Source organism: Periplaneta americana, chromosome 15, assembly GCF_040183065.1.
Source record: "Periplaneta americana isolate PAMFEO1 chromosome 15, P.americana_PAMFEO1_priV1, whole genome shotgun sequence".
Taxonomy (NCBI): domain Eukaryota; kingdom Metazoa; phylum Arthropoda; class Insecta; order Blattodea; family Blattidae; genus Periplaneta; species Periplaneta americana.
The window spans coordinates 17850920-17876372 of NC_091131.1; the positions used below are offsets into that span (position 1 = coordinate 17850920).

Consider the following 25453-nt stretch of genomic DNA (forward strand, 5'->3'; position numbering starts at 1 on the left):
ACCGCATATCGCTAGATGACGTCACCCTCTTCAACTCAAAGTCATGTTGGATGCGTTGATGCTTCGTCTGTCGATCCCCTTTTACTTCATTGGAATATGTCGTGTAGTTTAGAAATTATAGGCGCGGCAAAACTGGTCTGAAAATGTATCGGTCGACTTTCTAGGATGGTGGACGGAACTTATAGATGAATTCACGTAAAACAAATGGAAAACATTACAATAAGTGAGAGAACTAATAAACAGCTGTAACAGGTAACATTGAAGCAATTTCTAAAGTGTTAATTAGAAAATTACACGAGGCAAATTGTAATGATTCTGCTGGTAGAATAATATGGGATGACTCTGAGGAATACGGGCTCCAAGGTTGAAGAAATTGATCCCGTCACGACAACAGGTTGTGCAAAGTCGTCGTGTGTAATTCTGCTATGGTGTTCAATGCCATACACATCACAATAAAGTAATAATTTGAGCCGTTGTGGTTGCTGGGTTGTTCGCAATTAAATGTCCTCAAAATAATCCAACGTCTTTCTGCAGAGTTGATTTTTTTCTGGTTTCGTCAAGTAAAAAAACAGCTTTAATAAAATAGGCTTATATTTTTCTCACATTTATCATTACATGACATTTAAAATTGAATATCAAATACTGTAGATTATTTCTTGCTGTTGTGATGTCTACCAACTCGTGAGTCTGTCCATGGACATAAGCTATAACCACCTCGTTGATTAAAAAATGGAGGTAAGCTACATCGGAAAGTTTTATGCGTCAGTACGTCCCTGATATAATACAAGTCACATCAAGGTAAGCATCAGCAGTGACAATCAACATCTCTTCTTTCCATAAACCCGGTACATATTTTCTGTACTGGGATTCCTTGGAGTATCCATCTTGTATGCATTGAGAGCAAACATGTCGGTTGCTATAGCAACCACTCTTAATAGACGCTGCATATGCCTGTCATTGTGAATTTTCTCTCTTCACTCAAATTTAATTCACTCGCGAATTTTTCTACTTAAATTTGTCGTCTGCCGATTGTTGCCGAATTGAGTTTCTAGCCTGGTTCGTTATGATCATTTGACAATACTGCGAACGTTCTATCGCTTCGAATTCTCGAGTTGCACTGCTTTGACTGCCGCGTATCGCTAGATGACGTCATCCTCTTCAACTCAAGGTCATGTTGGATACGTTGATCCTTCATCTGTCGATCCCCATTTACTTCATTGGAATATGTCGTGTAGTTTAGAAATTATAGGCGCGGCAAAACTGGTCTGAAAATGTATCGGTCGACTTTCTAGGATGGTGGACCGAACTTATAGATGAATTCACGTAAAAAAAGATGGAAAACATTACAATAAGTAGCAGAACTAATAAACAGCTGTAACATTGAAGCAATTTCTAAAGTTTTAATTAGTAAAATTACACGGGACAAATTGTAATGATTCTGCTGGTAGAATAATATGGGAATGGCTCTGAGGAATACGGGCTCCAAGGTTGAAGAAATTGATTCCGTCACGACAGGTTGTGCAAAGTCGTTGTGTGTAATTCTGCTATGGTGTTCAATGCCACACACATCACAATAACTTAATAATTTGAGCCACTGTGGTTGCTGGGTTGATCGCTAGTCTGCTCTCCGTCGCAGAAACAAGAGTCCTGAGTGTGTTTCTTGATCCAGGTGATGTAGCGGTTGACACGCGTGTACACTCCGGGGTGGTTGGCCTGAGCACATCCCTCACCCCACGATACCACCCCTGGAAAAGTAAGATCGAGTATTTTTCTATCTGGGTAATTTTTCATTAAAGATGCACCAATCCGTGAGGCCGAAGACGTCACTCGACGTTTATCTTACTACTGGAGTTTAAAGAGAAGTTTTATATGATATCCTTATTGAATCGGGTATTCCCAAGAAACTAGTTCGATTAATTAAAATATCTCAGTGAAACGTACAGGAGAGTTCGTATAGGTCAGTTTCTGTCGGATGCATTTCCAATTCACTGTGGGCTAAAGCAAGGAGATGCACTATCACCTTTACTTTTTAACTTTGCTCTAGAATATGCCATTAGGAAATTCCAGGATAACAGAGAGGGTTCGGAATTGAACGGGTTACATCAGCTGCTTGTCTATGCGGATGACGTGAATATGTTAGGAGAAAATCCACAAACGATTAGGGAAAACACGGGAATTTTACTTGAAGCAAGTAATGAGATAAGTTTGGAAGTAATTCCCGAAAAGACAAAGTATATGATTATGTGTCGTGACGGGAATAGTGTACGAAATGGAAATATAAAAATTGGAAATTTATCTTTTGAAGAGGTGGAGAAGTTCAAATATCTTGGAGCAACATTAATATAAGTGATACTCGGGAGGAAATTAAACACAGAATAAATATGGGAAATGCCTGTTATTATTCGGTTGAGAAGCTTTTATCATCCAGTCTGCTGTCAAAAAATCTGAAAGTTAGAATTTATAAAACAGTTATATTACCGGTTGTTCTGTAGGGTTGTGAAACTTGGACTCTCACTTTGAGAGAGGAACATAAGTTAAGGGTGCTTGAGAATAAGGTGCTTAGGAAAATATTTGGGGCTAAAAGGGATGAAGTTACAGGAGAATGGAGAAAGTTACACAACACAGAACTGCACGCATTGTATTCTTCATCTGACATAATTAGGGACGTTAAATCCAGACGTTTGAGATGGGCAAGGCATGTAGCATGTATGGGCGAATCCAGAAATGCATATAGAGTGTTAGTTGGGATGCCGAGACGTAGATGGTAAGATAATATTAAAATGGATCTGAGGGAGGTGGGATATGATGATAGAGACTGGATTAATCTTGCTCAGGATAGGGACCAATGGCAGGCTTATGTGAGGGCGGCAATGAAACTCCGGTTTCCTTAAAAGCCAGTAAGTAAGTAAGTAAGTAAGTCAGTAAGTAAGTAAGTAAGTAAGTAAGTAAGTAAGTAAGTAAGTAAGTAAGTACTGGAGTTAGAATGCGCTTGTGCGAATGTTTTGTCCCCGCGAAAAGCAATAGCAGCCACATTATTTGTTTGGACGTGCAACATCTATATTTGACAATAAATCGAGAACGAGAAGCAGAAAGAGTAGCTACGGGAAGTGACAGACGTGAAAGTGAAGATTTTTTATTCACAATTGAATAAACCAAGAACGGAAACGACTATGAATATCGATATGTAAAGTCGATATTACGCATTGTAATGTTATTTGTGTATAAATGACCAATGGCGTTCTCTCATGTCTACAAGCAAGTCAACATAAACACAGGTTAATCAACTTCAAAATTTATGACATAGAATATTTCTGTAGTGCGCGGGAAAAGTGACACAAGTCAGTTTCCACAAACCTTTTTTGATAATTTATTGGCAACTTACGGAACATCTGCTCGCTTGGGAAAAAATGCATAAGTATTCCAATAATTCATACAGAAAAAAATCAAATCGACATAAACCAGTGTAAGTTGTCAATAAATTATCAAAAAAGCTTTGTGGAAACTGACTTGTGTCACTTTTCCCGAGCACTGCAGATTTACGAATTCAATTCGCGTGGTAGTCTGGTCACATGATATACTCACCGGCAACATCGTATTCAGTCCCGTTCACAATGTGCAGAGGCCCACCGCTGTCACCCTGCGAACAAAAAATTCAGACAATATACAGAATTATCTACCTATCGTGACTGGAATCTGGAATGAAGCCCACTCACAGATTGGATATTATATTGGTTATAATGGAAAAGTTACCAACTATTCAATGAGACTATTGTGATTCCGTGTGTTCTATTTGTTCCTTAATCTATTCTCTTGTGATGCCAACGCGGTCGATAAAATTTGATCCTCCATATTTAAAAATATAAGCGTTACGTTAGCTTTAAAACTATACGAAAAAGGAGCATGGCAACTGCGAAGCCGGTGAGGTAGAGACGCAAGGGGGGACGGTAGTTGTTACAGAAATATGAAGCGATGTTGCCATATTTAACTTGAATCATAATTACTAAAATAAGAGTTCATTGTTGACTAGTGTTAAAAACATGATTTTATTAGATCACAGCTCTGGAAAAGAATTAAATATATCATATATTGAGAATATTAACGAGACCGGGTAGATTAAACCATAACCTACTGACTTTCGTAAAATGAAGTCAACCCCATGACAGGCCAAATCGGCCCAGAAGGTGCGAGAAGTTACTTGATCATATTTCATAACGCAGCATGTGCATTCTATTAATCTCTTACATATAATTGAATGGCTGCCTAGAATAACGTTGTCCGTTATTGGCCAAACTGAGTTTTAGGCTGTTAAATGTTGTATCGCACATCTTGCATCATGTGCTGTCATCGTCTTGCTGATATTCACACTACTTCGAGAGCTCTAGTAATTTGATTGTGTTGCTGAGCTGAATAACGTTGTAACGCAAATAAAATGGCGGACAATCATACTTGTAGCGTGTCACATGGTCTCATAAAAAACGTAAATAGGAAGAGAAAACGTAAGATTAATATCATGCAATGGAAGGACAATGTACGTAAGACACTAAAGGATCAGGGGAAAGAATATACTTCGAAAAAAGGGGACATTAAACCAGCTGTGAAACGACCTGAACTGATGAGTAGAATGATGTTGTAAGTCAATGTAGGCCTATAGAGTGCTAAAGGAGAATAGTTAAAGGTAATAAGGTCATGGTTACTCTGAATTCTACCTTGGCCTAATAACAGGATAAAGAAAAAGAAAGATTCTTGTCTGTGTGATATTGATATTGTATGCCTAAACACATGATCTAAGTTGAGTAATTCGTTTCAAGTTCTTATGATATAAATTTGTCTATAACAGTCTTACTAATAAACAGTGTATAGTTTTTATACGAGACTTATGCAGAGTTGAGACAGAAAACGTTACTAATAAACTGTGAATAAGCTATGGACGTATAAACAGGCTGTAACTATACAATGGGAATTGCTTTGCATTAGCTATATACACGAAACCCCTTGTTTAAGCGTTGTATATAGCGAAAAAATGGCCGCCCCTCTAACAGCTGTTCGTATCGACTGTCATTTTATGATGATGGTTACCTTGTAGCCACAGAAGAACAAACCAAAGATCATAGAATTATTAGAATAATATTGCTGTAGCTTGTACTCTTTGACCAAAATGTAGTGTGGTAATCGATTAGAGCCAGTTGTACTGTCGATATTTAACACGCCACACTACAGCGCTCTACCGGATGCAATAGAGAACCTCAGATATTCTATTACCTTTCGTAACGAAGTAATGACGAAACTATGACGTAGCTGTGTAACAGTTATACTGTTGTACACGACGTATGTAGTGATTATTAGTAAGGAATTTACACACGACTTATAAACGAGCTACTCATTGTATAAGTGTAAGACAGTTAAACGTCTGTATATAGGGTTTTTATTAGTAAGACCGTATCATTATTATTATTATTATTATTATTATTATTATTATTATTATTATTATTATTATTATCATCATTTAATGTACTCAAATGTAATAACCATAAAGAATGTACCAGGAAATATGGAGAGTATTTAAGTTTCTTTGCTTTACAACGTTGTTCTTCTGGATTGACATGCAACGTTTTTCTACTGTAACGGTCTTACTAATAAACCGTGTATAGTTTTTATACGAGACTTATGCAGCGTTGAGACAGAAAACGTTATTAATAAACCATGCATAAGCGATGGATGTATAAACAGGCTGTAACTATACAATGGGAATTGCTTTGCAGTAGTTATATATACGAAACCCCTTGTTTAAGCGTTGTATACAGAGAAAAAATGGCCGCCTCTCTAACAGCTGTTCGTATCGACTGTCATTTCATGATGATGGATGCCTTGTAACCACAGAAGAACACACCAAAGAGCACAGAATAAGTAGAATAATATTGCTGTAGCTTGTACTCTTTGACCAAAATATAATGTGGTAATCGGTTAGAGCTAGTTGTACTATCGATATTTCACACGCCACAGTAGAGCGCTCTACCGGGTGCAATAGAGAACCGCAGATATTCTATTACCTTTCGTAACGAAGTAATGACGAAACTATGACGTAGCTGTGTAACAGTTGTACTGTTATACACGACGTATGTAGTGATTATTAGTAAGAAATTTACACACGACGTATAAACGAGCTACTCATTGTATAAGTATAAGATAGTTAAACATCTGTATATAGAGTTTTTATTAGTAAGACCGTAAATGTTCAAAATGTTGTGTCAATAGGAAGATGAAGACAATACATATACAGGGTGGGTGGGAAGTAACTCCTTATTGCAATGTGCTTATAATTTTTGTATATATTAATATTTTTATGAAACTTAATACATACTTTCTTTATAGAGGTAGAACGTGATCTGTAATGGCTGACTGCATCACAGTGTAGGAGAGAGCTCAGGTTGCCACCCGCTATGAAGTCTGGCGTTCTGTTGTGCAGGTGCAGAGCATGGGCCTCGCGCTACACTGGATCCAAAGACAATCAAGAACTGCCATGCTAAACTGATGACCACAAGATCTGTGGCGGATATTCGTAGAAGTGGCCGTCCCTCAACATCCAGGTCAGACGAAAATGTGCGAAGGGTTGAGGAAATGTTCACCAGAAGTCCACAAAAATCAACACGACAAGCCAGTCGTGAAAGTGGTCTCTCCCGACACACAATCACAACTGTGCTGGAAAAAGAATTAAATTTCCGGCCGTGGAAGCCACATTACTGTCAACAGCTATCGCTGGAAGATTGTGACCATCGAATGGAATATGGTGAACTTATGCTAGGTTGGTATGGAGACTGGCCCCAGTTGTTCGAGAATATCATTTGGAGCGACGAAGCAATTTTTCATATTGGAGGGTTTGTGAACCGTCACAATTGTCACTACTGGCCACAGCATGATCCAGGGGCAACAGTTGAAAAGTCTCAAAGCCGCCCTAAGGTCACAGTTTGGTGTGGCATTACATCCAACAAACTTGTGGGTCCGTTCATTCTTCGAGACACCATGAACTCTGAACGGTACCTAGCCATGTTGGAAGATGAAGTTTGGCCAATTGTTTCCACCTGGGATAATATCAACGACCTAATTTGGATGCAAGATGGAGCCCCACCACATTTTGCACTCAACGTCCGTGACTGGTTAGACCGACATTCCCCAGGACGTTGGTTGGGTCGCCGTGGTCCGCATGAGTGGCCAGCACGGAGTCCCGACCTCACCCCGTGCGACTTCTTTTTGTGGGGTTGGGCGAAGGAAGAAGTTTGTCGCACCAAACCACGAACTTTGGATGAACTGGAAGATCGTCTACGCCAAGTCCTCAATAACATACCACAGGAATTCCTGCACGTCAATTGAAAGTATCCCTTGCCGGTTACGAACATTAGTGAAAAATGCTGGAGCATATGTGGAGTTTTAAGTTAATCCATAGACTCCTACCATGTTAAACTAAAAAGCAAAATTTGTTCCAGTCAAATAGAATAAATATTAACAGATTTATAACCATATTACAATAGGGAGTTACTTCCCACCCATTCTGTATATAAATGGTGTACATACTTACTGAAGTATTAATACAGACCTAACACAGTCATATTTTATAATATTTAACAATGTTAGTATGGAATAAACATATTTTTAATTTCCTGACAAACTGTAAAAATTGACTTACAACGTTATTCTAGGCAGCCATTCAATTGTAAGAGAATAAAAATAATATTAAGGATACAATTTTTGTTTTAAATTTATATTAGCTATATATGGTTAAAATTAATATGAAAAAATATATATTTAAAAATCTTACCACATAAATACCCATTTTTGTCACAAACTACAAGAATTTCAGAATCAAATTTTTTTATACATATTAGGCCTATCCTATTGCTCCCATCTCTAATAACAAGATATGATATATTAAATGCAATGAATGTGTTTTGTTTATGTTGCTTGTATCTGCCCATGACAGACATAGATTATATCACAAGATTAACTTACTCGTCTTTCACACGCACTCAATATTGGCAGACTTCGTTTATATGTAACTGAATGATAACCCTTACCTGGCATGAGTCCTTCTTGCCCTCGGGGTATCCTGCACACATCATGTTGTCCGTTATCCTCTTGTTGCCATACGCGGTGCTCTTGCACTCCTTGTTGGACATGATGGGGACTGTCACCTCGTTCAGGACGTCGGAAGGAGCTCCGTTCTGGGCAGTTACACCCCACCCCGTCACCAAACCGTTCACCCCAGTGAAACTTTTGCCTATATACAGGATGAACCGTAAATAACGTCATTAATTTCAGGGGGTTATTCTTTGAGAAATTTCATTAAAAAATTTTTAATACAATTTTGCTCGTTTTTGGTTCCTTTCCGAGGTAAAAATTGTTTTATATGAAACATTTTATAGCGTGTTTTGGGAAAGCCATTGATTGAATTTCCAACATGCTCAGTCAATTTAAGAGAACGGTGAATATGAAAATAAGTGATTGAAAGAATTTTAGTTTTGTCCTTTAAATGTGCAGAAATTTGATCAGAATAAAATATATAACATTGACTAGGCTATTACACTTTCATTACATCATACTATTTTTGACCAATAAAACGATACGGAACGTGTTCCAACCAAACATGGCTGCTTATCCTAAAAGTTTTACCACTTCCCTAGCATTTTTGTTTGTTTTTATAACCTCCCTAGTATTTGTTTCTTTGTTTGCCAACAGTGTACATTCAATAATTGTACTTTATAAAATGGTTAATGTTTATTTCATCATCCTTAATTAAAACGTGCTTGGACAATGCCCCAAAGGCGAGCTGCTGATCAATGCTAGACATCATCGTGTACGACATGCTTTGGCGACATCGTTAAAAACTTTAAATTGGGAGATTCATGAGGAAGTACATTGTGTATCATCAGATGGTTCTTTTAGATGGGCAGACATTATTGCTATCAACGGACGCTTAAAACGGGCTCTTGTTCTTGACCCTACTATCCGTTTCGAAAGAAACCTAAATCAGGCCACCGAAGTTGATATTGAGAAGTCTATATATGAACCTTGTCTGCCTTATCTTTCTCAAAGGTACAACGTCCCTCTTAAACAATGGTCCGTCATTGGTTTGCTGTTTGGCAGTAGAGGTTCAATCACAAAATTCACTTGGAATTATCTTAAGGAACTTCACATTCCTTTCGATTATGTAATGTCTGTCCTTATAAATATTATCAAGGATTCTCTTCAAATACTACATCATCATCTCTATTTAAATTAATCCATTTATTTTGCCTTCAACAATTAACTTTTTTTTTCTTTAATGTATCACATCACATTATTGTACATGTTTATTGTATTCAGGACCCTTGTGGTCACTCAAATTCTTTGAGCTGATGTCTATAATTTAGAATTTATATATTTATCTTGTTTGTATTATTTAGGTTATGTTACAGCTTCTGCTGTATAAGATTATGGATAGTCACGTATCAGAGATTGTTTAATTATATTGATAATTGAAGTGGAATGCAACTGTTGAAATAAAAATTAAACCGAATCAGCAAAACCTTCTTGACTAGTAAACGTCCATAGAATTCAATGAAGATTGTATATTTAGCACAACGGCTAACAAGAGAACAGCTCATCATAACATACTACTGCCATCTAGCGGAATATTTGTAACGATGACATGGTACAATAATACATTTTCAAGGCAATTAGTAAGTCAATTAATGTTTTATTGTATTAGAATACGTACTTTATTTCTTCTAGTCTGTATATAATTTCTTGTAATCGGGTCAATTAAATCCTACTCGAGTTTTGATTTTCTCTAGATAAATCAAAACCTCTAGTGACATTACTGTAGAAAAATTTCCTTTGAATAAATAAATAAATAAATAAATAAATAAATAAATAAATAAATAAATAAATAAATAAATAAATAAATAAATGCAATTATATTTTTTCGCGGGTGATATATTTCGTCTATTTTTTTTATTTTATTGGTTTATTTTACGACGCTATATCAACATCTAGGTTATTTAACGTCAGAATGAAACGAAGGTGCTAATGCCGGTGAAATGAGTCCGGGGTCCAGCACCGAAAGTTACCCAGCATTTGCTCGTATTGGGTTGAGGGAAAACCCCGGAAAAAACCTCAACCATGTAACTTGCCCCGACCGGGATTCGAACCCGGGCCACCTGGTTTCGCGGCCAGACGCGCTGATCGTTACTCCACAGGTGTGGACTATTTCGTCTACATCAGTACAGTTCTGGAACTAGTTAATCTCACCAAGTGAACATTTCATAAACTCTGTTTAAACTTACTAACTGCCCACACGATAAGGTTGATTCATACTCTGCTATACCGCGCTTCTGATCATAACTCACCCAGGGTGGGCAGGCATACGGGTCTCAGCTTTCCTTCCAGCTTGAGCTCACGATCCAGCTTCAGCAGCGCGATGTCGTTGTTGAAGGTGGAGTCGTCGTAGCGGCCGTGAATCACGGCGCGTTGCACCCTGCGGTCGATGGTTTCCGCCTCTGAGTTCGAGCCCCGCTTGTGGTCCAGCAACCGCACTGTGATTCTGTTCTTGTTGAATCTGTAAGAACCAAAGCATCTCGTTTTCTAGAACGCTAACAGTCCCAAATAATAAAGCTTACATTACAATAGACACGCCTTACATCATTATCATTCTTCTCAAAATATGTCATTGGTCCTCAGACAATATATTAATATTAAATTGTAATAAAACTAACATAATACAATGTAATTTATGCGTCATTTTCGTGATATATATGAGGCATATGACTCGGTTAAGAGAGGTTTTATATACTATTCTTATTGAATTTGGTATTCCCAAGAAACTAGTTCGATTAATTAAAATGTGTCTCAGTAAAACATACAGCAGAGTTCGTATAGGCCAGTTTCTGTCAGATGCGTTTCCAATTCACTATGGGCTAAAGCAAGGAAATGCACTAACACCTTTACTTTTTAACTTCGCTCTAGAGTATGCCATTAGGAAAGTCCAGCATAACAGAGAGGGTTTGGAATTGAACGGGTTACATCAGCTGCTTGTCTATACGGATGACGTGAATATGTTAGGAGAAAAGCCACAAACGATTAGGGAAAACACGGGAATTTTACTGGAAGCAAGTAAAGAGATAGGTTTGGAAGTAAATCCCGAAAAGACTAAGTATATGATTATGTGTCGTGACGGGAATATGGTACGAAATGGAAATATAGAAGTTGGAAATTTATCTTTTGAAGAGGTGGATAAGTTCAAATATCTTGGAGCAACAGTAACAAATATAAATGATACTCAGGAGGAAATTAAACACAGAATAAATATGGGAAATGCCTGTTATTATTCGGTTGAGAAGGTTTTAACATCCAGTCTGCTGTCAAAAAATCTGAAAGTTAGAATTTATAAAACAGTTATATTACCGGTTGTTCTGTATGGTTGTGAAACTCGCACTCTCACTTTGAGGAAGGAACATAGGTTAAGGGTGTTTGAGAATAAGGTGCTTAGGAAAATATTTGGGGCTAAGAGGAATGAAGTTACAGGAGAATGGAGAAAGTTACACAACACAGAAGTGCACGCATTGTATTCTTTACCTGACATAATTAGGAACATTAAATCCAGACGTTTGAGATGGGTAGGGCATATAGCACGTATGGGTGAATCCAGAAATGCATATAGAGTGTTAATGGGGAAGCCGGAGGAAAAAAGATCTTCAGGGTGACCGAGACGTGGATGGGAGGATAATATTAAAATGGATTTGAGGGAGGTGGGATATGATGATAGAGAATGGATTAATCTTGCTCAGGATAGGAACCAATGGCGGGCTTATGTGAGGGCGGTAATGAACCTCCGGGTTCCTTAAAAGCCAGTAAGTAAGTTATTTTTGTGATACTCTTATTTTAGACTGGGATTACACAACAAATCCATGCTAATTATTACAGTTGAAAGTGGACGTATTACGTACCCTTTGACGCAATGTGAGGCCGTGAGGACGTACATGGAATTGATAAGGGAGGCACCGCAGTAGAACCTGTTGTTGTACAGGAGCTGAGCCATCCAGGGGTACTGGTTCACTTGAGTTTCCTGCCCTCCGATGATGCGGACTCTCTTGTTCACAATGCCACATTCTGCGACACAGTCCGGACACTTAATTTACTTTCAATTTATTTCTAATACAATTTCACAGCTAGCATAGTTTTGTAGCATTTCTGTTTTCCATCGCAATAAGACCTTTGTTAAGACATTTGTTTGGGATTTGTCATTTTAATAATACGGTCTGATCCGTTTGGGTGTGGATAATATTAGTTTATTATTATAAAATAAAATAAAATAAAATAAGGTGAAAATGTTTGTATGGTATTTGATAAATTTTATTATTATTTTTTTAAGTGTTAGTAGCATTATATGGCACTAATTTTTATTGTATTTATCTGATGCATGTAACCTATAAGATAAAGCATTGTAATAAATATAAATAGATCATTTTCTTAATTAAAAACAGTGTATATCTCCAATAAATGATTTCTTAGCATCGCCACAGATATACTTGATTGTACCTGTCACTATCTCTTGTCACTAGAGAGTTTTTGAAATTTATATTTTCCCCGCCATTCATAAAATATTTTGATATGATACCTCTTGCACAAAAGAGGAGATCTACAGTATAACTGAAACTTGATTAATATATTTCAGTATTATTTGTATTTATCCGGGTAATAATGAACAGTTTGACTCGTAGACATTTTGTTTTTGCAGCATTAACTTCCCATGATTGTACGAGAAGATTCGAAGAGAACGGCAGTTACGTAGACTTTCGGCTCCCCCCTACTACCAATAATGCACAACACAATGTCAATACGGCGGTTGCTGTCGTCTGCGATACAACGAGCTTTTCTGTTGATTTTCGAGTTCGTCATTTTTTTCCGGTTATTATATACTTACTTATTTAAGTTGTGTTAACTCTCGCTAGTGGTTTTATATTTTATTTTATCCGTCTTAGTATTTATTTTATTATTGTAAATATTTTTGTTTTATCACTAATATTATTATTATTATTATTATTATTATTATTATTATTATTATTATTATTATTATTATTACTATTGTTGTTGCTGTTACTATTTTTTCTATCATCAGCATTATTATTGATCTCTGTAAAATTTATGTAGACTAGTGGACTGTACCCGAGCACGAGCATATGCTCATTTCGGGTATCTACTCATATGTATTCATTTCAAATGTAAATTGTAAATAAATTTGAATTTGAATTTATTTGAATTTGAATAAAGCTATTATGATAGTAGGACAAATTTTTTTGCTGGTTATATTATGATTAAAAGATGGGAGTTTCCATATATGACAAATCAACAACCCATAATCTGAAAGTACAAATGAAAATCGTAGTTGATTAAAATGGCTGCTATAAATCAACAACAGGCACAATGTGTTCTTTGGTATGCTAAATTTCAGAATATTAAAAGAGTTCAAAGGGAATTTCGATGTGAGTATGGTGTGCATGATGTACCTAAATACGATTCTATAATGTTATTGTATCGAACATTTGTAGAAACAGGTTCTGTGTTAAAAAAAAAAAAAACATGCAGGAAGTCGCAGGCGAAACCCAGTACGAGAAGCAGCTATCTCTTGGGCTTGTCCCCAAACTCCCCAGATCTAACCCTTCCTAACTTCTTCGTGTAGGGTTTTGTTAAAGATATTGTCTATTCACAGAAATCCAAAACATTGATGATCTAAGAGTAAAAAATTACTCAAGCTTTTCAACAAATCATCCCTCTTATGTTACAACTGGCATGGGCTGAATTGCATCACCGTTATGAGTTGTGCAGGGTGCACAATGGAAGCCATGTTTAGCTCTGACGAATCTCCCATCTTTCAGTGTTGCATGCACAAAGATTCAACAAATAAAGTTCAGTAGTAAATGTTTTACGGTGTTTTTATTTTATCCATACCCAAACGGATCACCCTGTATAATAATATTGTATTACTGGATACGTTTTAAATTGATCAATTTTTATGAAAGTTTGTGTTAATTATACGCTAAAGAAAATGGAAAACTTAAAAGCAAAAGAAGATTTTGAAAACCATTATTTATGCAGAGATGAAAATATACTGTAGAGAGGCCTCTTTAAATTATATGAAATAACAGAAGGGTTAAATCAAAAAATCTCCAAACAGAAAACAAAAGTGATAACTTTTTCCAGCAACTAGGCAGTGAGAATTCTAAGATAGTATTGGAGAACCAAATAATCGAACAAGTACATCTGTTTAATTTCCTAGGATGTTTTTAATTGCTTATCCTATGACGCTTTATCAACTATTAAGCTTATCTAACGTCTAAATGGAATGAAGATGATAATGATAGCGAAATGAACCCCGGGTTCAGCGCCGAAAGTTACCCAGCATTTGCTCTTAATGGGTTGAAAAATTCAACCAGGTAACTTGGCCCAACCAGAATCTGAACACGTGTTCTCCAATTGTGCAATTAAAAATTCTTACAACGAAATTTTGCCACTGGCATTTTCGTCTCCATTTTCATTCAGGAATCACACGATCTAGCCCGTGTATGCGAATTTCGAGACACACTGTATATTTCTTTGAAATTTAGATTGCGCTCAAAGCGTCTAAATTATACATTAATTATCTGTGTAATTATTTAGAGCATAATATAAATTGCTTAAATGTGTAAATTACAAATGACAAATATAGATATTTACAAAATTGTCTGATAATTTTAGCTGCTCGATTCTAAACTTCTAGATGTGTGATTTACTAATATGTTTATACTGAGCCCTTCAAAGCCCCAGACACATAAGTTTTCAGAATACCCACTGAGTCAAGATATATACAGGAAGTATAAATGACTCACTGCAAGGCTGGCACTTGGACGGGTCGATGGGCTCCGGTACTGGTTCCTCAGAGATGGAACCCCCCGGGGAGATGAAGCTCAACACCCACTCCAGAAAAGACAGCCGTTCCTCAAGAGCCTCCTGGTCGCTCGGCTGAAAGACAATGTTCATTATCAATTGGAGTTACACATCGTACTGTATTCATGGAAAATGTCGTATTTAAGAAATATATGTATCTTTATTACCCTGGTCATTGTCACTAACGTCTCAATTCGTGAACAAATAAAACAGTAGAATGATGGGTAAGTTCGTAGTGGTTTTATTCGTCATCAAACACTGTGTTGTTAGGAGATTGTTCATCGTTTGGCATTTGTTATTTGGAGTGTTGCCTTGTAAATACGCCTAGTATTTTGATCATTTGGAGAAAGTTTGTAGTATTTGTGGACTAAAGAAAATGGAAGATGGAGTGTTAAGTGGGGGGGGGAAACATTTTTGGCATATTCTTCTGTATTAGCTTAATAGAGGAGCAAAGGCAGCGGAGGCAACTGGAAACATTTGTGCCGCGTACTGGGAGAATGCCATCGGAGAAAACACTGCAAGAAAATGGTTCTGTCGTTTCAACACACAGCACCCCGTAAAAAAGTTAGCGTCCATCCGCCATAGTGGAAAATTGTAACAAAATTTGAATATATTCCTCAAGATTTTCCTCCGAAAGCTGTTCGTCCCACACAAGGGACACTACTCATGTTGGAGGAGGGAAACGGGACCATATCTAAATGTTTTGCAATTGGTTTATAACTCAATGAACCCGATTAGTTTATGAACAAAACTGTGTAATTATTTCTCTATAAACTTACTTCTTAACGACGTTAGAAAATTTAAAAATACATTATTAGTTCCAAATGAATGAGAAAAAGCAATCATTTGGAACTTATATGGTATTTTAATTATTATTTTTGTTGTAGCCTACTCTATTCAAGCAATAAGCTATTACAAACTGAACAGTTATATCAGGGGCGAATGCTAGTCACGAAAGTTAGGCTTGCTCTTTTATTCATAGAGGAAGATGGGAGGATGTAATAATTCATAATAAATAAAAATAATCAGACTCACATAAATAATTTATTTTATATTTATGAAATCATTATGAGTCTTGGATCATATTTGCTTATCAGATGTAGAAGTTCGATATAATATAACAAACATGGCCAACAAAACAGTTTATTTAGTTTTTTCGACCCTGCCAACCAATGCACATTGTTGTATTGAGCTGCATTAAACGAGCGCACATATTCTCTATAATGTCTGTCTTCTCTTGAACAGTCCTTCGAGAAAATGGATTTAATAATAAGGTTTCAATGACACACAATTCCGAATTCATTGCAATACTTCAAATTAATGTTTAAGAATTAATAATACGGGTACATGCAGCAGCTAACACATGCATTCCGCTCATACAATTGCATTGCACTCGCAAATCACAGCACATTCCCACTGTCAATACTACTCTGTGTAACGTTAAATAGTCGTTGGTGTAGCTCTCGGACCAGGGCTTCAAACAACACATAACAGAAGCATGTGCGCCTAGGACGGACTAAGGAGGAAGGCACTTGCGCGCGCATCATATTCTCGCTATTTCTACGTCTTCCCTGTAGCTCCGAGAAACGAGCAAGCGTTGCGATACTTGCGGAGTGCAACCTGCGGATGGTATTACGCCTATACAGTATTCCAAAAATCAAAATAATTTTTAATGTACGTAACGCCATTTTGAGAAATACACATCCTACGAAAATATTGAGTTCCGCAGCAAGCATAGCATGCCCTGAGAAATCGCCCCTGAGTTATATTACTCCAACTCAATATATATATATATATATATATATATATATATATATATGTATGTATGTATGTATGTATGTATGTATGTATGTATATCATAGAGTTATGATGATGTAATAATAATAATAATGATAATAATAATAATAATAAAGTAGGGGTGTGCGTTTTTGGTATTAACGATATACGCGAAATTTCTTAAAAACTTAATTTTATACAAGGAAAATGCAAATCCCTTAATGAAAGTCCAAAATTAAGTGAAATATATCCGCGAATTTTTTTAGAAATTGATATAAATTCACAAAATTACTTCATAATCAAGATATTTTCAACAAAAAAGAAGTTTCATGGACAATTCGCACGAAAAATTACTCGTTTTCAAATAAAAAGTGAGCATTTTCTTCATTATAAAATATAGCTTACATGAACATTTGCATATTATCTGATCGTTCAGCATTACATGAGTGTGATCCACAGGCCAGAGGCCTTCGGAAGCAAACCCGTAGTCCTCGCTATAAACATCTTCATTCCGCCCTTGATACTTAAATAACTATTTTAAGTTTCTTTAGGGTGCAAAATATGCACGAAATTGCCTGTTTTTATAATAAATCTATATAATATATAATTTGAACTGGTAATGGAATTTACGGGGAAACGGCTGAACGGATTTTAATAAATGAACCTTCATTTTGAAGCTTGAAATCCAAAGTTTTCCAGAAAAATTGTAGTTTTCAGTGAAGCGTTAGTTTTCCTACATAATTTTCCTATTTTCCAAAATCTAACTTTCGTCAGTTTTGAGAACTAATTGCATTACAGGATAAAACAAAACACACACTACAATAAACAATAGGCTCTTACACGAAGGCCATGCCCTGCAAGATTGCTGACATATTTAGAGCTCAAATTTAATTGGTTATTAAATATTTCAACTCTTACTAAAAATAATTTACAGGTCTGATTCTGTGGTGTGTAATTTTCTGAGTATAACTGTGTATTGGATATTAAAATCTACAAAATTTGAGGTGGTTTGATGACATTATTACCATTAGAAATGAAATATTATTATAGTTAATGCCATGATGTGACCATTTTTCATTAATTATACATATTAATGCTATGTTCGTGATATGAAAGTGGGGTTATGTAAGTGGATGTAGAGAATATCTTAAATTAGATCTTCATTTCCATAATTTACTGAGTGGCGGCTATATAGTGTATATAACTACAAAACTATAACTAAGATAATAATATTGTTATTAAAAATCGAATATTTCTATAGTTATTAATCAAGTGGGTTTGGGTATTTTTCATATACTTAATGGCGGTGTGGTGTAGATATTTATATGCGTCATTCTCTTCAGTATTGGCTCGAGAGAGCGCAAAAATTACAGTTCCTAAGGAAAGACCAAAATGTATTACTTGCTGATAAAATAAGAGGCCTAGAAAATGTTGTAGTCTCCCGATCATTTCAGCAAGATCTCTTAGCAGGATAAAATGATTTTATCCTCTACATTTCAAGCTCTAAAGTCCATCCACTCTTAAAGTGATCCTAACATAAATAAACCCCAATTGTATCCTTCCGCCATTCGCGCCGCAATTATGTCACATTGTCAGGGAGCACGTGAGAAGTACATAATGATGGCATATGAGATAAGTAGGCTACCATACGCAGTATATTAGTGTAATAAACGAAGTAAAATACAAATACATACTCTATATAGAATTAGTTACTATTAATAATATTAATAATAAGTTAGTAAGTTTTAGCAGAACAAATAGTAGTTTAAGCATCAATTATACAGCATATTATATACAGGGACATCATTTTATTTTTACTTGCATTTTTATTGTACCTGCATTTCTGAATGTACTTCACTCTCACCCCTTCACTAATGTCCTTGCTCCCGTCAGACACACAAACTTACGGCCGCTGTTGCATTCGAAGTCTTCAAGCACTGAAGTAAACACTGCAGTGTATAGTGTGTTTCATAAATATGATTGCGTTTTCTATAGAAGAAAGAACCTATATTAATAATATCGTACTAAAAATTATATTCAAGAAACGATAAATTCAATTTCAGAGAATATGCTTCAAAATGTTTTTAATAATATGCGTACTGAATTGAAGCCTGCATTGTAATGAACGGCAACCATTTTCAGCAACTTGTTTAAAAATTCAGATTAGCTTTTTTTGAATTGAGTTGGCTAGAAGCAAAGGAATGCTAGTGACATTTGTAATAACATGAGTTAAGTGCATCCAGTGTAAGCAAAAGTATCTAAAATTTTAGTGGCAAAGGGATATTTTAATCGCATCACACATTAAAATTTAAATAAAAAATTTCACCGATTTTACGAAAGCTTAAATATTTAAACCCCATTTTCTCAAAAGTAACTTAAGTGCACTTACAGCCCTTTAATTATGACCCCCTCAATTTAAATGCACTCTCTATATTGTATGATAACATCAATAATTAATATGCTAAATAAAGTAGACATTACATAACGAACATAGCCGCCTGAAAAGTTGAGTTTTTCAAAAAAAAATGTTACTACTCTACTGTATTTTGATAAATACCGTAAAAGTGATGGTCAAACTGAAAATTGTAATATCGTATTTTCCTGTAACATAAATGGATACACTACTTTTCTCTCATCCTATATCTAGTAAAATGATTTGTTTACATGTTGCACTAGTAACATCAAACTCCTGTAATGGAAGGGGGAAACAGTGTTTCCGAGTATAGCCAGGTTAATGTTAAAAATGTTGGTAAAAATAAAGTGATATCCCTGTACAAGGTGAGGGGGCATAACACAGCAACAGAAGAATCAGCACCTCAGCCATTTGGTTGCATCAGAAGCGACTGAAGTGCTACCGCCCTCAAATGCGTCATGCATATGTAATAAACTATTTTAAATTGTAATTATTGATCTCAGAGTGGTTAGGTACATTTTATAATCATTTCTATGTTTTGTATATTATTATTTCAATTACGGAAGAATAACAAGTATATTCAGAGAACATATTTTTAATTAAATGAAGGGATCTACTTTTTTTGCGCGCTTATTGCTTATACATTGTGCTTCGGTGTCATAACCAATGAAACGCGAGCTGGTCACATGGGTTTGTTTTGACGCGGATCATTTTAAGAGTGGATACGGTTTACATGCAGCAGCTATACCTAGATGCTATGTCTATTGTTCGAAAGCATAGCAAACCTGACATTTTTTTAACTTTCACCTGCAATCCACAATGACCTGAAATAGCTATTGCTTTACTCCCACATAAAAATCCCACTGATCGTCCTGACACTGTTACTTGCGTTTTCGCGTTGAAACTCAAAAACTGAAGGTGGATAGGTTCAAGAAAAAATATTTGGCATAAAAAAAAACATTCAGCGGGAGTACATTTCATTATTATGAAAGCAAATAAGTTTCAAAATGTCTGGTATTCTTCACTGAAAATAAATCTGAAACAAATTTATTTGAACGTCTAATGAACTTAGTTTGCAGCATTTGCTGCACAAGCCACTAGTATTAATCGAAATCAAACCATATTAATCACCGAAATCAGGGTAAAATAATCACCATAAAATAACACTCCTGATAATATCATAATGATAATTTATTTATTTATTATTTATTTATTATTAATATTTATTATATAAAAATAATAATAATAATAATAATAATAATAATAATAACAACAATAATGTCTAATGCCTACCCATTTCACTTGCGTGATTTGAGTTATAATAATAATAATAATAATAATAATAATAATAATAATAATAATAATAATAACAACAATAATGTCTAATGCCTACCCATTTCACTTGCGTGATTTGAGTTATAATTTATTTATTTTATTTATTTATTTATTTATTTAGAATATTAATGTGCAAAACAACAGCACAAGGCCAATTACAGTTTAGCACAGGTACAAACGAAACAAAACAACAAATGATGATGAGAATGAATGATAGAAAATGGCAATGAGATGAAATACAATCAATATAATAGTAATAAAATAAAATGTATTACAAATGAATTAATGAAATCATATAAATGAAGACAGGAATGATATACCGTAATTAATATTGTAAAGTTATGCAAATGACGAGAATAGTATGATACATATCTAACAATGGCATAAATAATACAACTGACATAAAACTCGAAAAGTATTACTACACATTAAATGGATCCAAGTTGAATCCATGCAAATTAGCATATTTAATACATCTGCAGACCGGAGAGAGAGATTTAGAATTCCTATTATAAAACATTTTATGAAATCTTAAACCATTAGCAGGAATATGAAGACTGATATTGCTTATGAATGATTCACAATCAATATCACCCTTAATGACTTTACAAAAAAATAAATAATCAAGATCCTGACGTCTGGTAAACAAACTACAGCAATTAAAATATTTGCATTTAGTCTCATAGTTATAATCGGAATTTGGTAAAAATCTATAAGAACACAAGGAAATAAATTTTCTTTGAATATTCTCCAATTTAGCCGAGTCAGTGGAAGTAATGGAGTTCCATACAACAGATGCATATTCAAGCTTGGATCTAACCAATGTATAGTATAAAATTAATAAACACATAGGAGTGGAAAAAGAATAAGTTACAGACCTAATTAGACCAAGCATTCTTAACGAATGGGTTTAAATATATTGCACATGATCATGGAAATATAATTTTGAATCAAGTAGGACACCAAGATCTCTAATACAATCTTTCCTAGTAATTACGACATTACTGAGAGAATAGTTAAATTTTAGGGAGATAGTTTTCCGTGAAAAAAAATAACAAAAGTTTTGGATTGATTAATTTTCATTCCATTTTCAACAGACAATTGTGAAATTGAATTAATGTCATTTTGAAGAATTTGACAATCAACCAAACTATTAATTTTGCGAAAGATTTTGAGATCATCCGCAAACAAAAGGCAGCTAGAACTTATTCTTTTACTTATATCATTTATAAATAATAAAAATAAGAAAGGTCCCAAAGTAGACCCTTGAGGAACACCGCATAAACTATTAAATGGAACCGAGAGAGAATTACCTAGTCGAACACAAGACTGTCTATCTGTTAAATAATTTTCAAACCAATTAACATAGTTAGTGGAGAGACCAAAATTACTTAATTTATTTAATAAAATTTTGTGAGGAACAACATCAAATGCTTTGCTAAAATCAAAATAAATTGAGTCAATTTGACCTTGATTTTCAACAATAGGCATTATGAGATTAAGATAGGAAACTAAATTAGTAGTAGTAGATTTCCCTCTTGTAAATCCATGTTGGGCCGAATTGATCTTATTTTTAACTTAAAATGAAATGTGTTTGTGGATAATTTTTTAAAAAATTTTAGAAAAATTGTTTAGGATAGAAATGGGTCTATAATTAGTAACACTGTTTTTATTACCATTTTTGAAAACTGGAATAATGGATGCTTCCTTCCAAAGTGACGGGTAAATTCCTGTTTTTAAGCTAAGATTGAACAAAAAAGTTAAAACAGGCAAGAAAATATTAGAGCAACCCTTGATTATAAAATTAGGAATGCTATCAGTACCTTTACATTTATTAGGCTTTAGCTTTTTAATAGCTTTATTTACATCATCGAATGTAATATTAGGCAGGGACAAACAGTCAGTAATATTAGAATCATAAGTAATGAAATTAGAGTTACAATTTTGTTGAACAGATTTAAATTGACTAGCAAATGCTAATAATAATAATAATGATAATAATAATAACAATAATATCTAATGCCTACCCATTTTACTTGCGTGATTTGAGTTATAATAATAATAATAATAATAATAATAATAATAATAATAATAATAATAATAATAATAATAACGTGGCTGTGACCTGGAGGTTGGCGCAGGCCACGAGCGTGGCGGCGGAGGCAAGCAGCAGCAGCAGGAGGGGTGCACCGCAGTTCTGCATGGTCTGTCCGGACTTGTACTTCGTCCTGGAGCGCCGCCCCGCACATATATACTAGTGACTGACTGCAGCCTTGCCGCCATGTGGGTCAAGGCCATGAGGGTCTGCAATGCCAGCGATGTGCGCTCTTCACGGAATCCACCCGAAAAACCCCATGGTCCCATCGTGACCCCGCGTTCATCTCCCCGAACCCAGCATCTCTCAAGAACGACATCCATGCAGACCCACTGAGTCACGGAGATCACTGAGCTGCTCACAAATGTCACTCTGAGTCGCTCTCCATTAGGGAGACCCACTGACCTTATTGCCAGACATCCTCACTGATTGAAATGCTGCCTGTCCTTACTGTCAGTTTGTGAATCTGTCTTCTCAAACTACCTCTTATTCAAAAACTACCTGGCTTATTCGCAGACTGTTAGATTCATTATAATTTTGCCTGGCGCACTGACAGATCGAGTAGTTTTTGAAAGATTCCTTGCATACTGACACATTACGTACCTTATAGACAGACTGTTTTGTTTCATTCATTCATAGTTTTCTCCCAATGGGAGGTATCTCAATGCAAACTCAGCTTCCGCCAATTTTTCCTATTTTCCGTCTTCCTCTTAGTCTCCGCATAGGATCCATACATCTTAATATCGTGTATCATCTGATAACTTCAACTCGAACTTCTTTCCCGTTCACCATCCCTTCCAGTGCATCCTTCAGTAGGCAGTAGGCAGTTCTTCTCAGCCAGAAACACAGCCAATTTCTTTTCCTCTTCCTGATCAACTTCAGCATCTTTCTTTCTTCACCCACTCCTTCCAATACAGCTTCACTTCACACGCTCCATTCTTCTCCATATCCACATTTCAAATGCTTCTATTCGCTTCTCTTCACTTCGTCGTAATGTCCATGTTTATGCCTCATACAATGTCACACTCCACACAAAACACTTCATTAGTCTCTTTCTTAGTTATTTTTCCATAGATCCGCAGAAGATGCACCCTTTTCTTCTAAAAGCTTTCTTGGACATTGCTAACCTCCTTTTGACTTCCTGGTAGCAGTCATGTTACGGCTTATAGTACACCCCAAGTATTTGAAGCTGTCTACTTGTTCCATTGCCTCATTTATTTTACTTTTTTTAGTTTATTGGGTTATTTTACGATGCTGTATCAACATCTAGGTTATTTAGCGTCTGAATGAAATGAAGGTGATAATGCGGGTGAAATGAGTCCGGGGTCCAGCACCGAAAATTACCTAGCATTTGCTCGTATTGTGTTGAGGGGAAACCCCGGAAAAAACCTCAATCAGGTAACTTGCCCCGACCGGGATTCCAACCCGGGCCACCTGGTTTCGCGGCCAGACGCGCTGACCGTTACTCCACAGGTGTGGACTGCCTCATTTAGAATTCGGATGTTCACCTTCTTTATTTTTCTTCCGATAACCATTGTCTTCGTCTTGTTTTCACTTATCTTCATCCTATATTGCCCACAGCTTTCATTTAGCTCCAGTATTCACAGATTATTTGGTTCACTGTCAATTTCTGGCTCCTTGGTAGACTGCCTGTGTGATGACTTCATAGCCTACTGTATTGAGAGTCTGGCATATTGATATATTGCCCGACTTATTGGAGAAATAAATTATATGAATTCTATTGACAAACTGGTTCGCTCATAATCGCCTAATATTTGGAGGAATTTTTTTTTATTTCACGACAGTGTACCTGGTTTACTGAAGGTTTATCCGTTCCACTGACAGATGACTATTTAATTTATTGACACATATTATCTGGTTTACTGAAAACATGTTCGTCAACACATACTGTAGATTGTCTGGCTCATGAACAGATTCACAGATTTCTTTTATACCGTCTATTACTACATTATCTCATGTTTTGAAAGAGTATTCGTCCGAAGTGCCACACATGGCTCACTGATGATTTCATAGCTTATTGATACAGAACCTGACTCAGTCCTAGATTGTCTGATTTACTAAAAGGACACTCTGTTCCAATGAGAGATTGAGTTTGACACACATTACCAAACTAATTATTTATGGTTTAATTACATCAGTGGTTATCATACTTTTTGAAAGCGATACCCACGTTTGGACGAGGTATTTGTTTGCGAACCCCACTACCGTACCGGTACTTAACTACATTCGAAAAATAAAATTCCTGGAAAATAAAAAATAACGATAATTTTACTCAAAAACCAGTGGGTACCACCACATTTCTAATTTACCGGTAGCCGCAAGACGAGAGAGCGGAATATGCAAATTTATTTACCAATTCTCTTTGGCTTCAAGGCTAACCTGCCTTGCTGATATCCAGTAGTTCCCGACGAAGATGTTAACATAATAACAGCCAGGGATAAAATCAAACTTGATAAAAAGAAATTTGATTCATTCCAGTGCATTAAAAAATTCTTGAAAATTTAGCTATGCACTGTATGATACGACATATACTGAGTTTGTTTTTGTAGACGTGCAATTAAGTTTGCACAATTTTAAATAACAGCTTTTTTAGTAGGGGAGGATGTTGTACCTTTAAACACTTTTCACATTTTATTTTTTTTTTATTTTGGGAAATGAAATTTTTAAATGGAAAAATGCTTGAAATAATTATTGAAGATTCCTTTACAACTTCCTGTATGTATTTTCCTGTTTTACAGATCTATTAAGGATGGAAAAAATAAAATGAAGGGATATATAATGTGTTCAAAGGTACAACAGGATCATGTACCTTGGAACATACCCTCTTGTAAGTTGGAACACATGGAATATAGGAGGGAATA

At 35.6% G+C, this 25453-nt stretch overlaps 1 protein-coding gene across 1 annotated transcript; it reads right to left on the reverse strand.

Annotated features, from left to right (window-relative positions):
• Nucleotides 1-573: 573 nt before the first annotated feature.
• On the reverse strand, nt 574-22694 carry LOC138714689 (trypsin-1-like). The gene is made up of 7 exons (XM_069846752.1): nt 22602-22694; nt 14895-15027; nt 11976-12138; nt 10380-10588; nt 8067-8269; nt 3583-3637; nt 574-1745 (listed from the first exon to the last, which is right to left on the reverse strand). Exons 1-7 carry the CDS (start codon nt 22677-22679, stop codon nt 1579-1581), a joined length of 1008 nt encoding a protein of 335 aa, XP_069702853.1. The 5' UTR covers nt 22680-22694; the 3' UTR covers nt 574-1578.
• Between the last annotated feature and the right edge of the window lie 2759 nt (nt 22695-25453).

Excerpts from the sequence above, each read along its gene's own strand:
- LOC138714689 (XM_069846752.1), bottom strand. The coding sequence starts at position 22,679 with ATGCAGAACTGCGGTGCACCCCTCCTGCTGCTGCTGCTTGCCTCCGCC. Across the intron at positions 3,638-8,066 it reads GCAAGAAGGACTCATGCCAG|GGTGACAGCGGTGGGCCTCT; the intron begins GTAAGGGTTATC and ends TTTTGTTCGCAG. Across the intron at positions 1,746-3,582 it reads GACTGAATACGATGTTGCCG|GGGTGGTATCGTGGGGTGAG; the intron begins GTGAGTATATCA and ends TTACTTTTCCAG.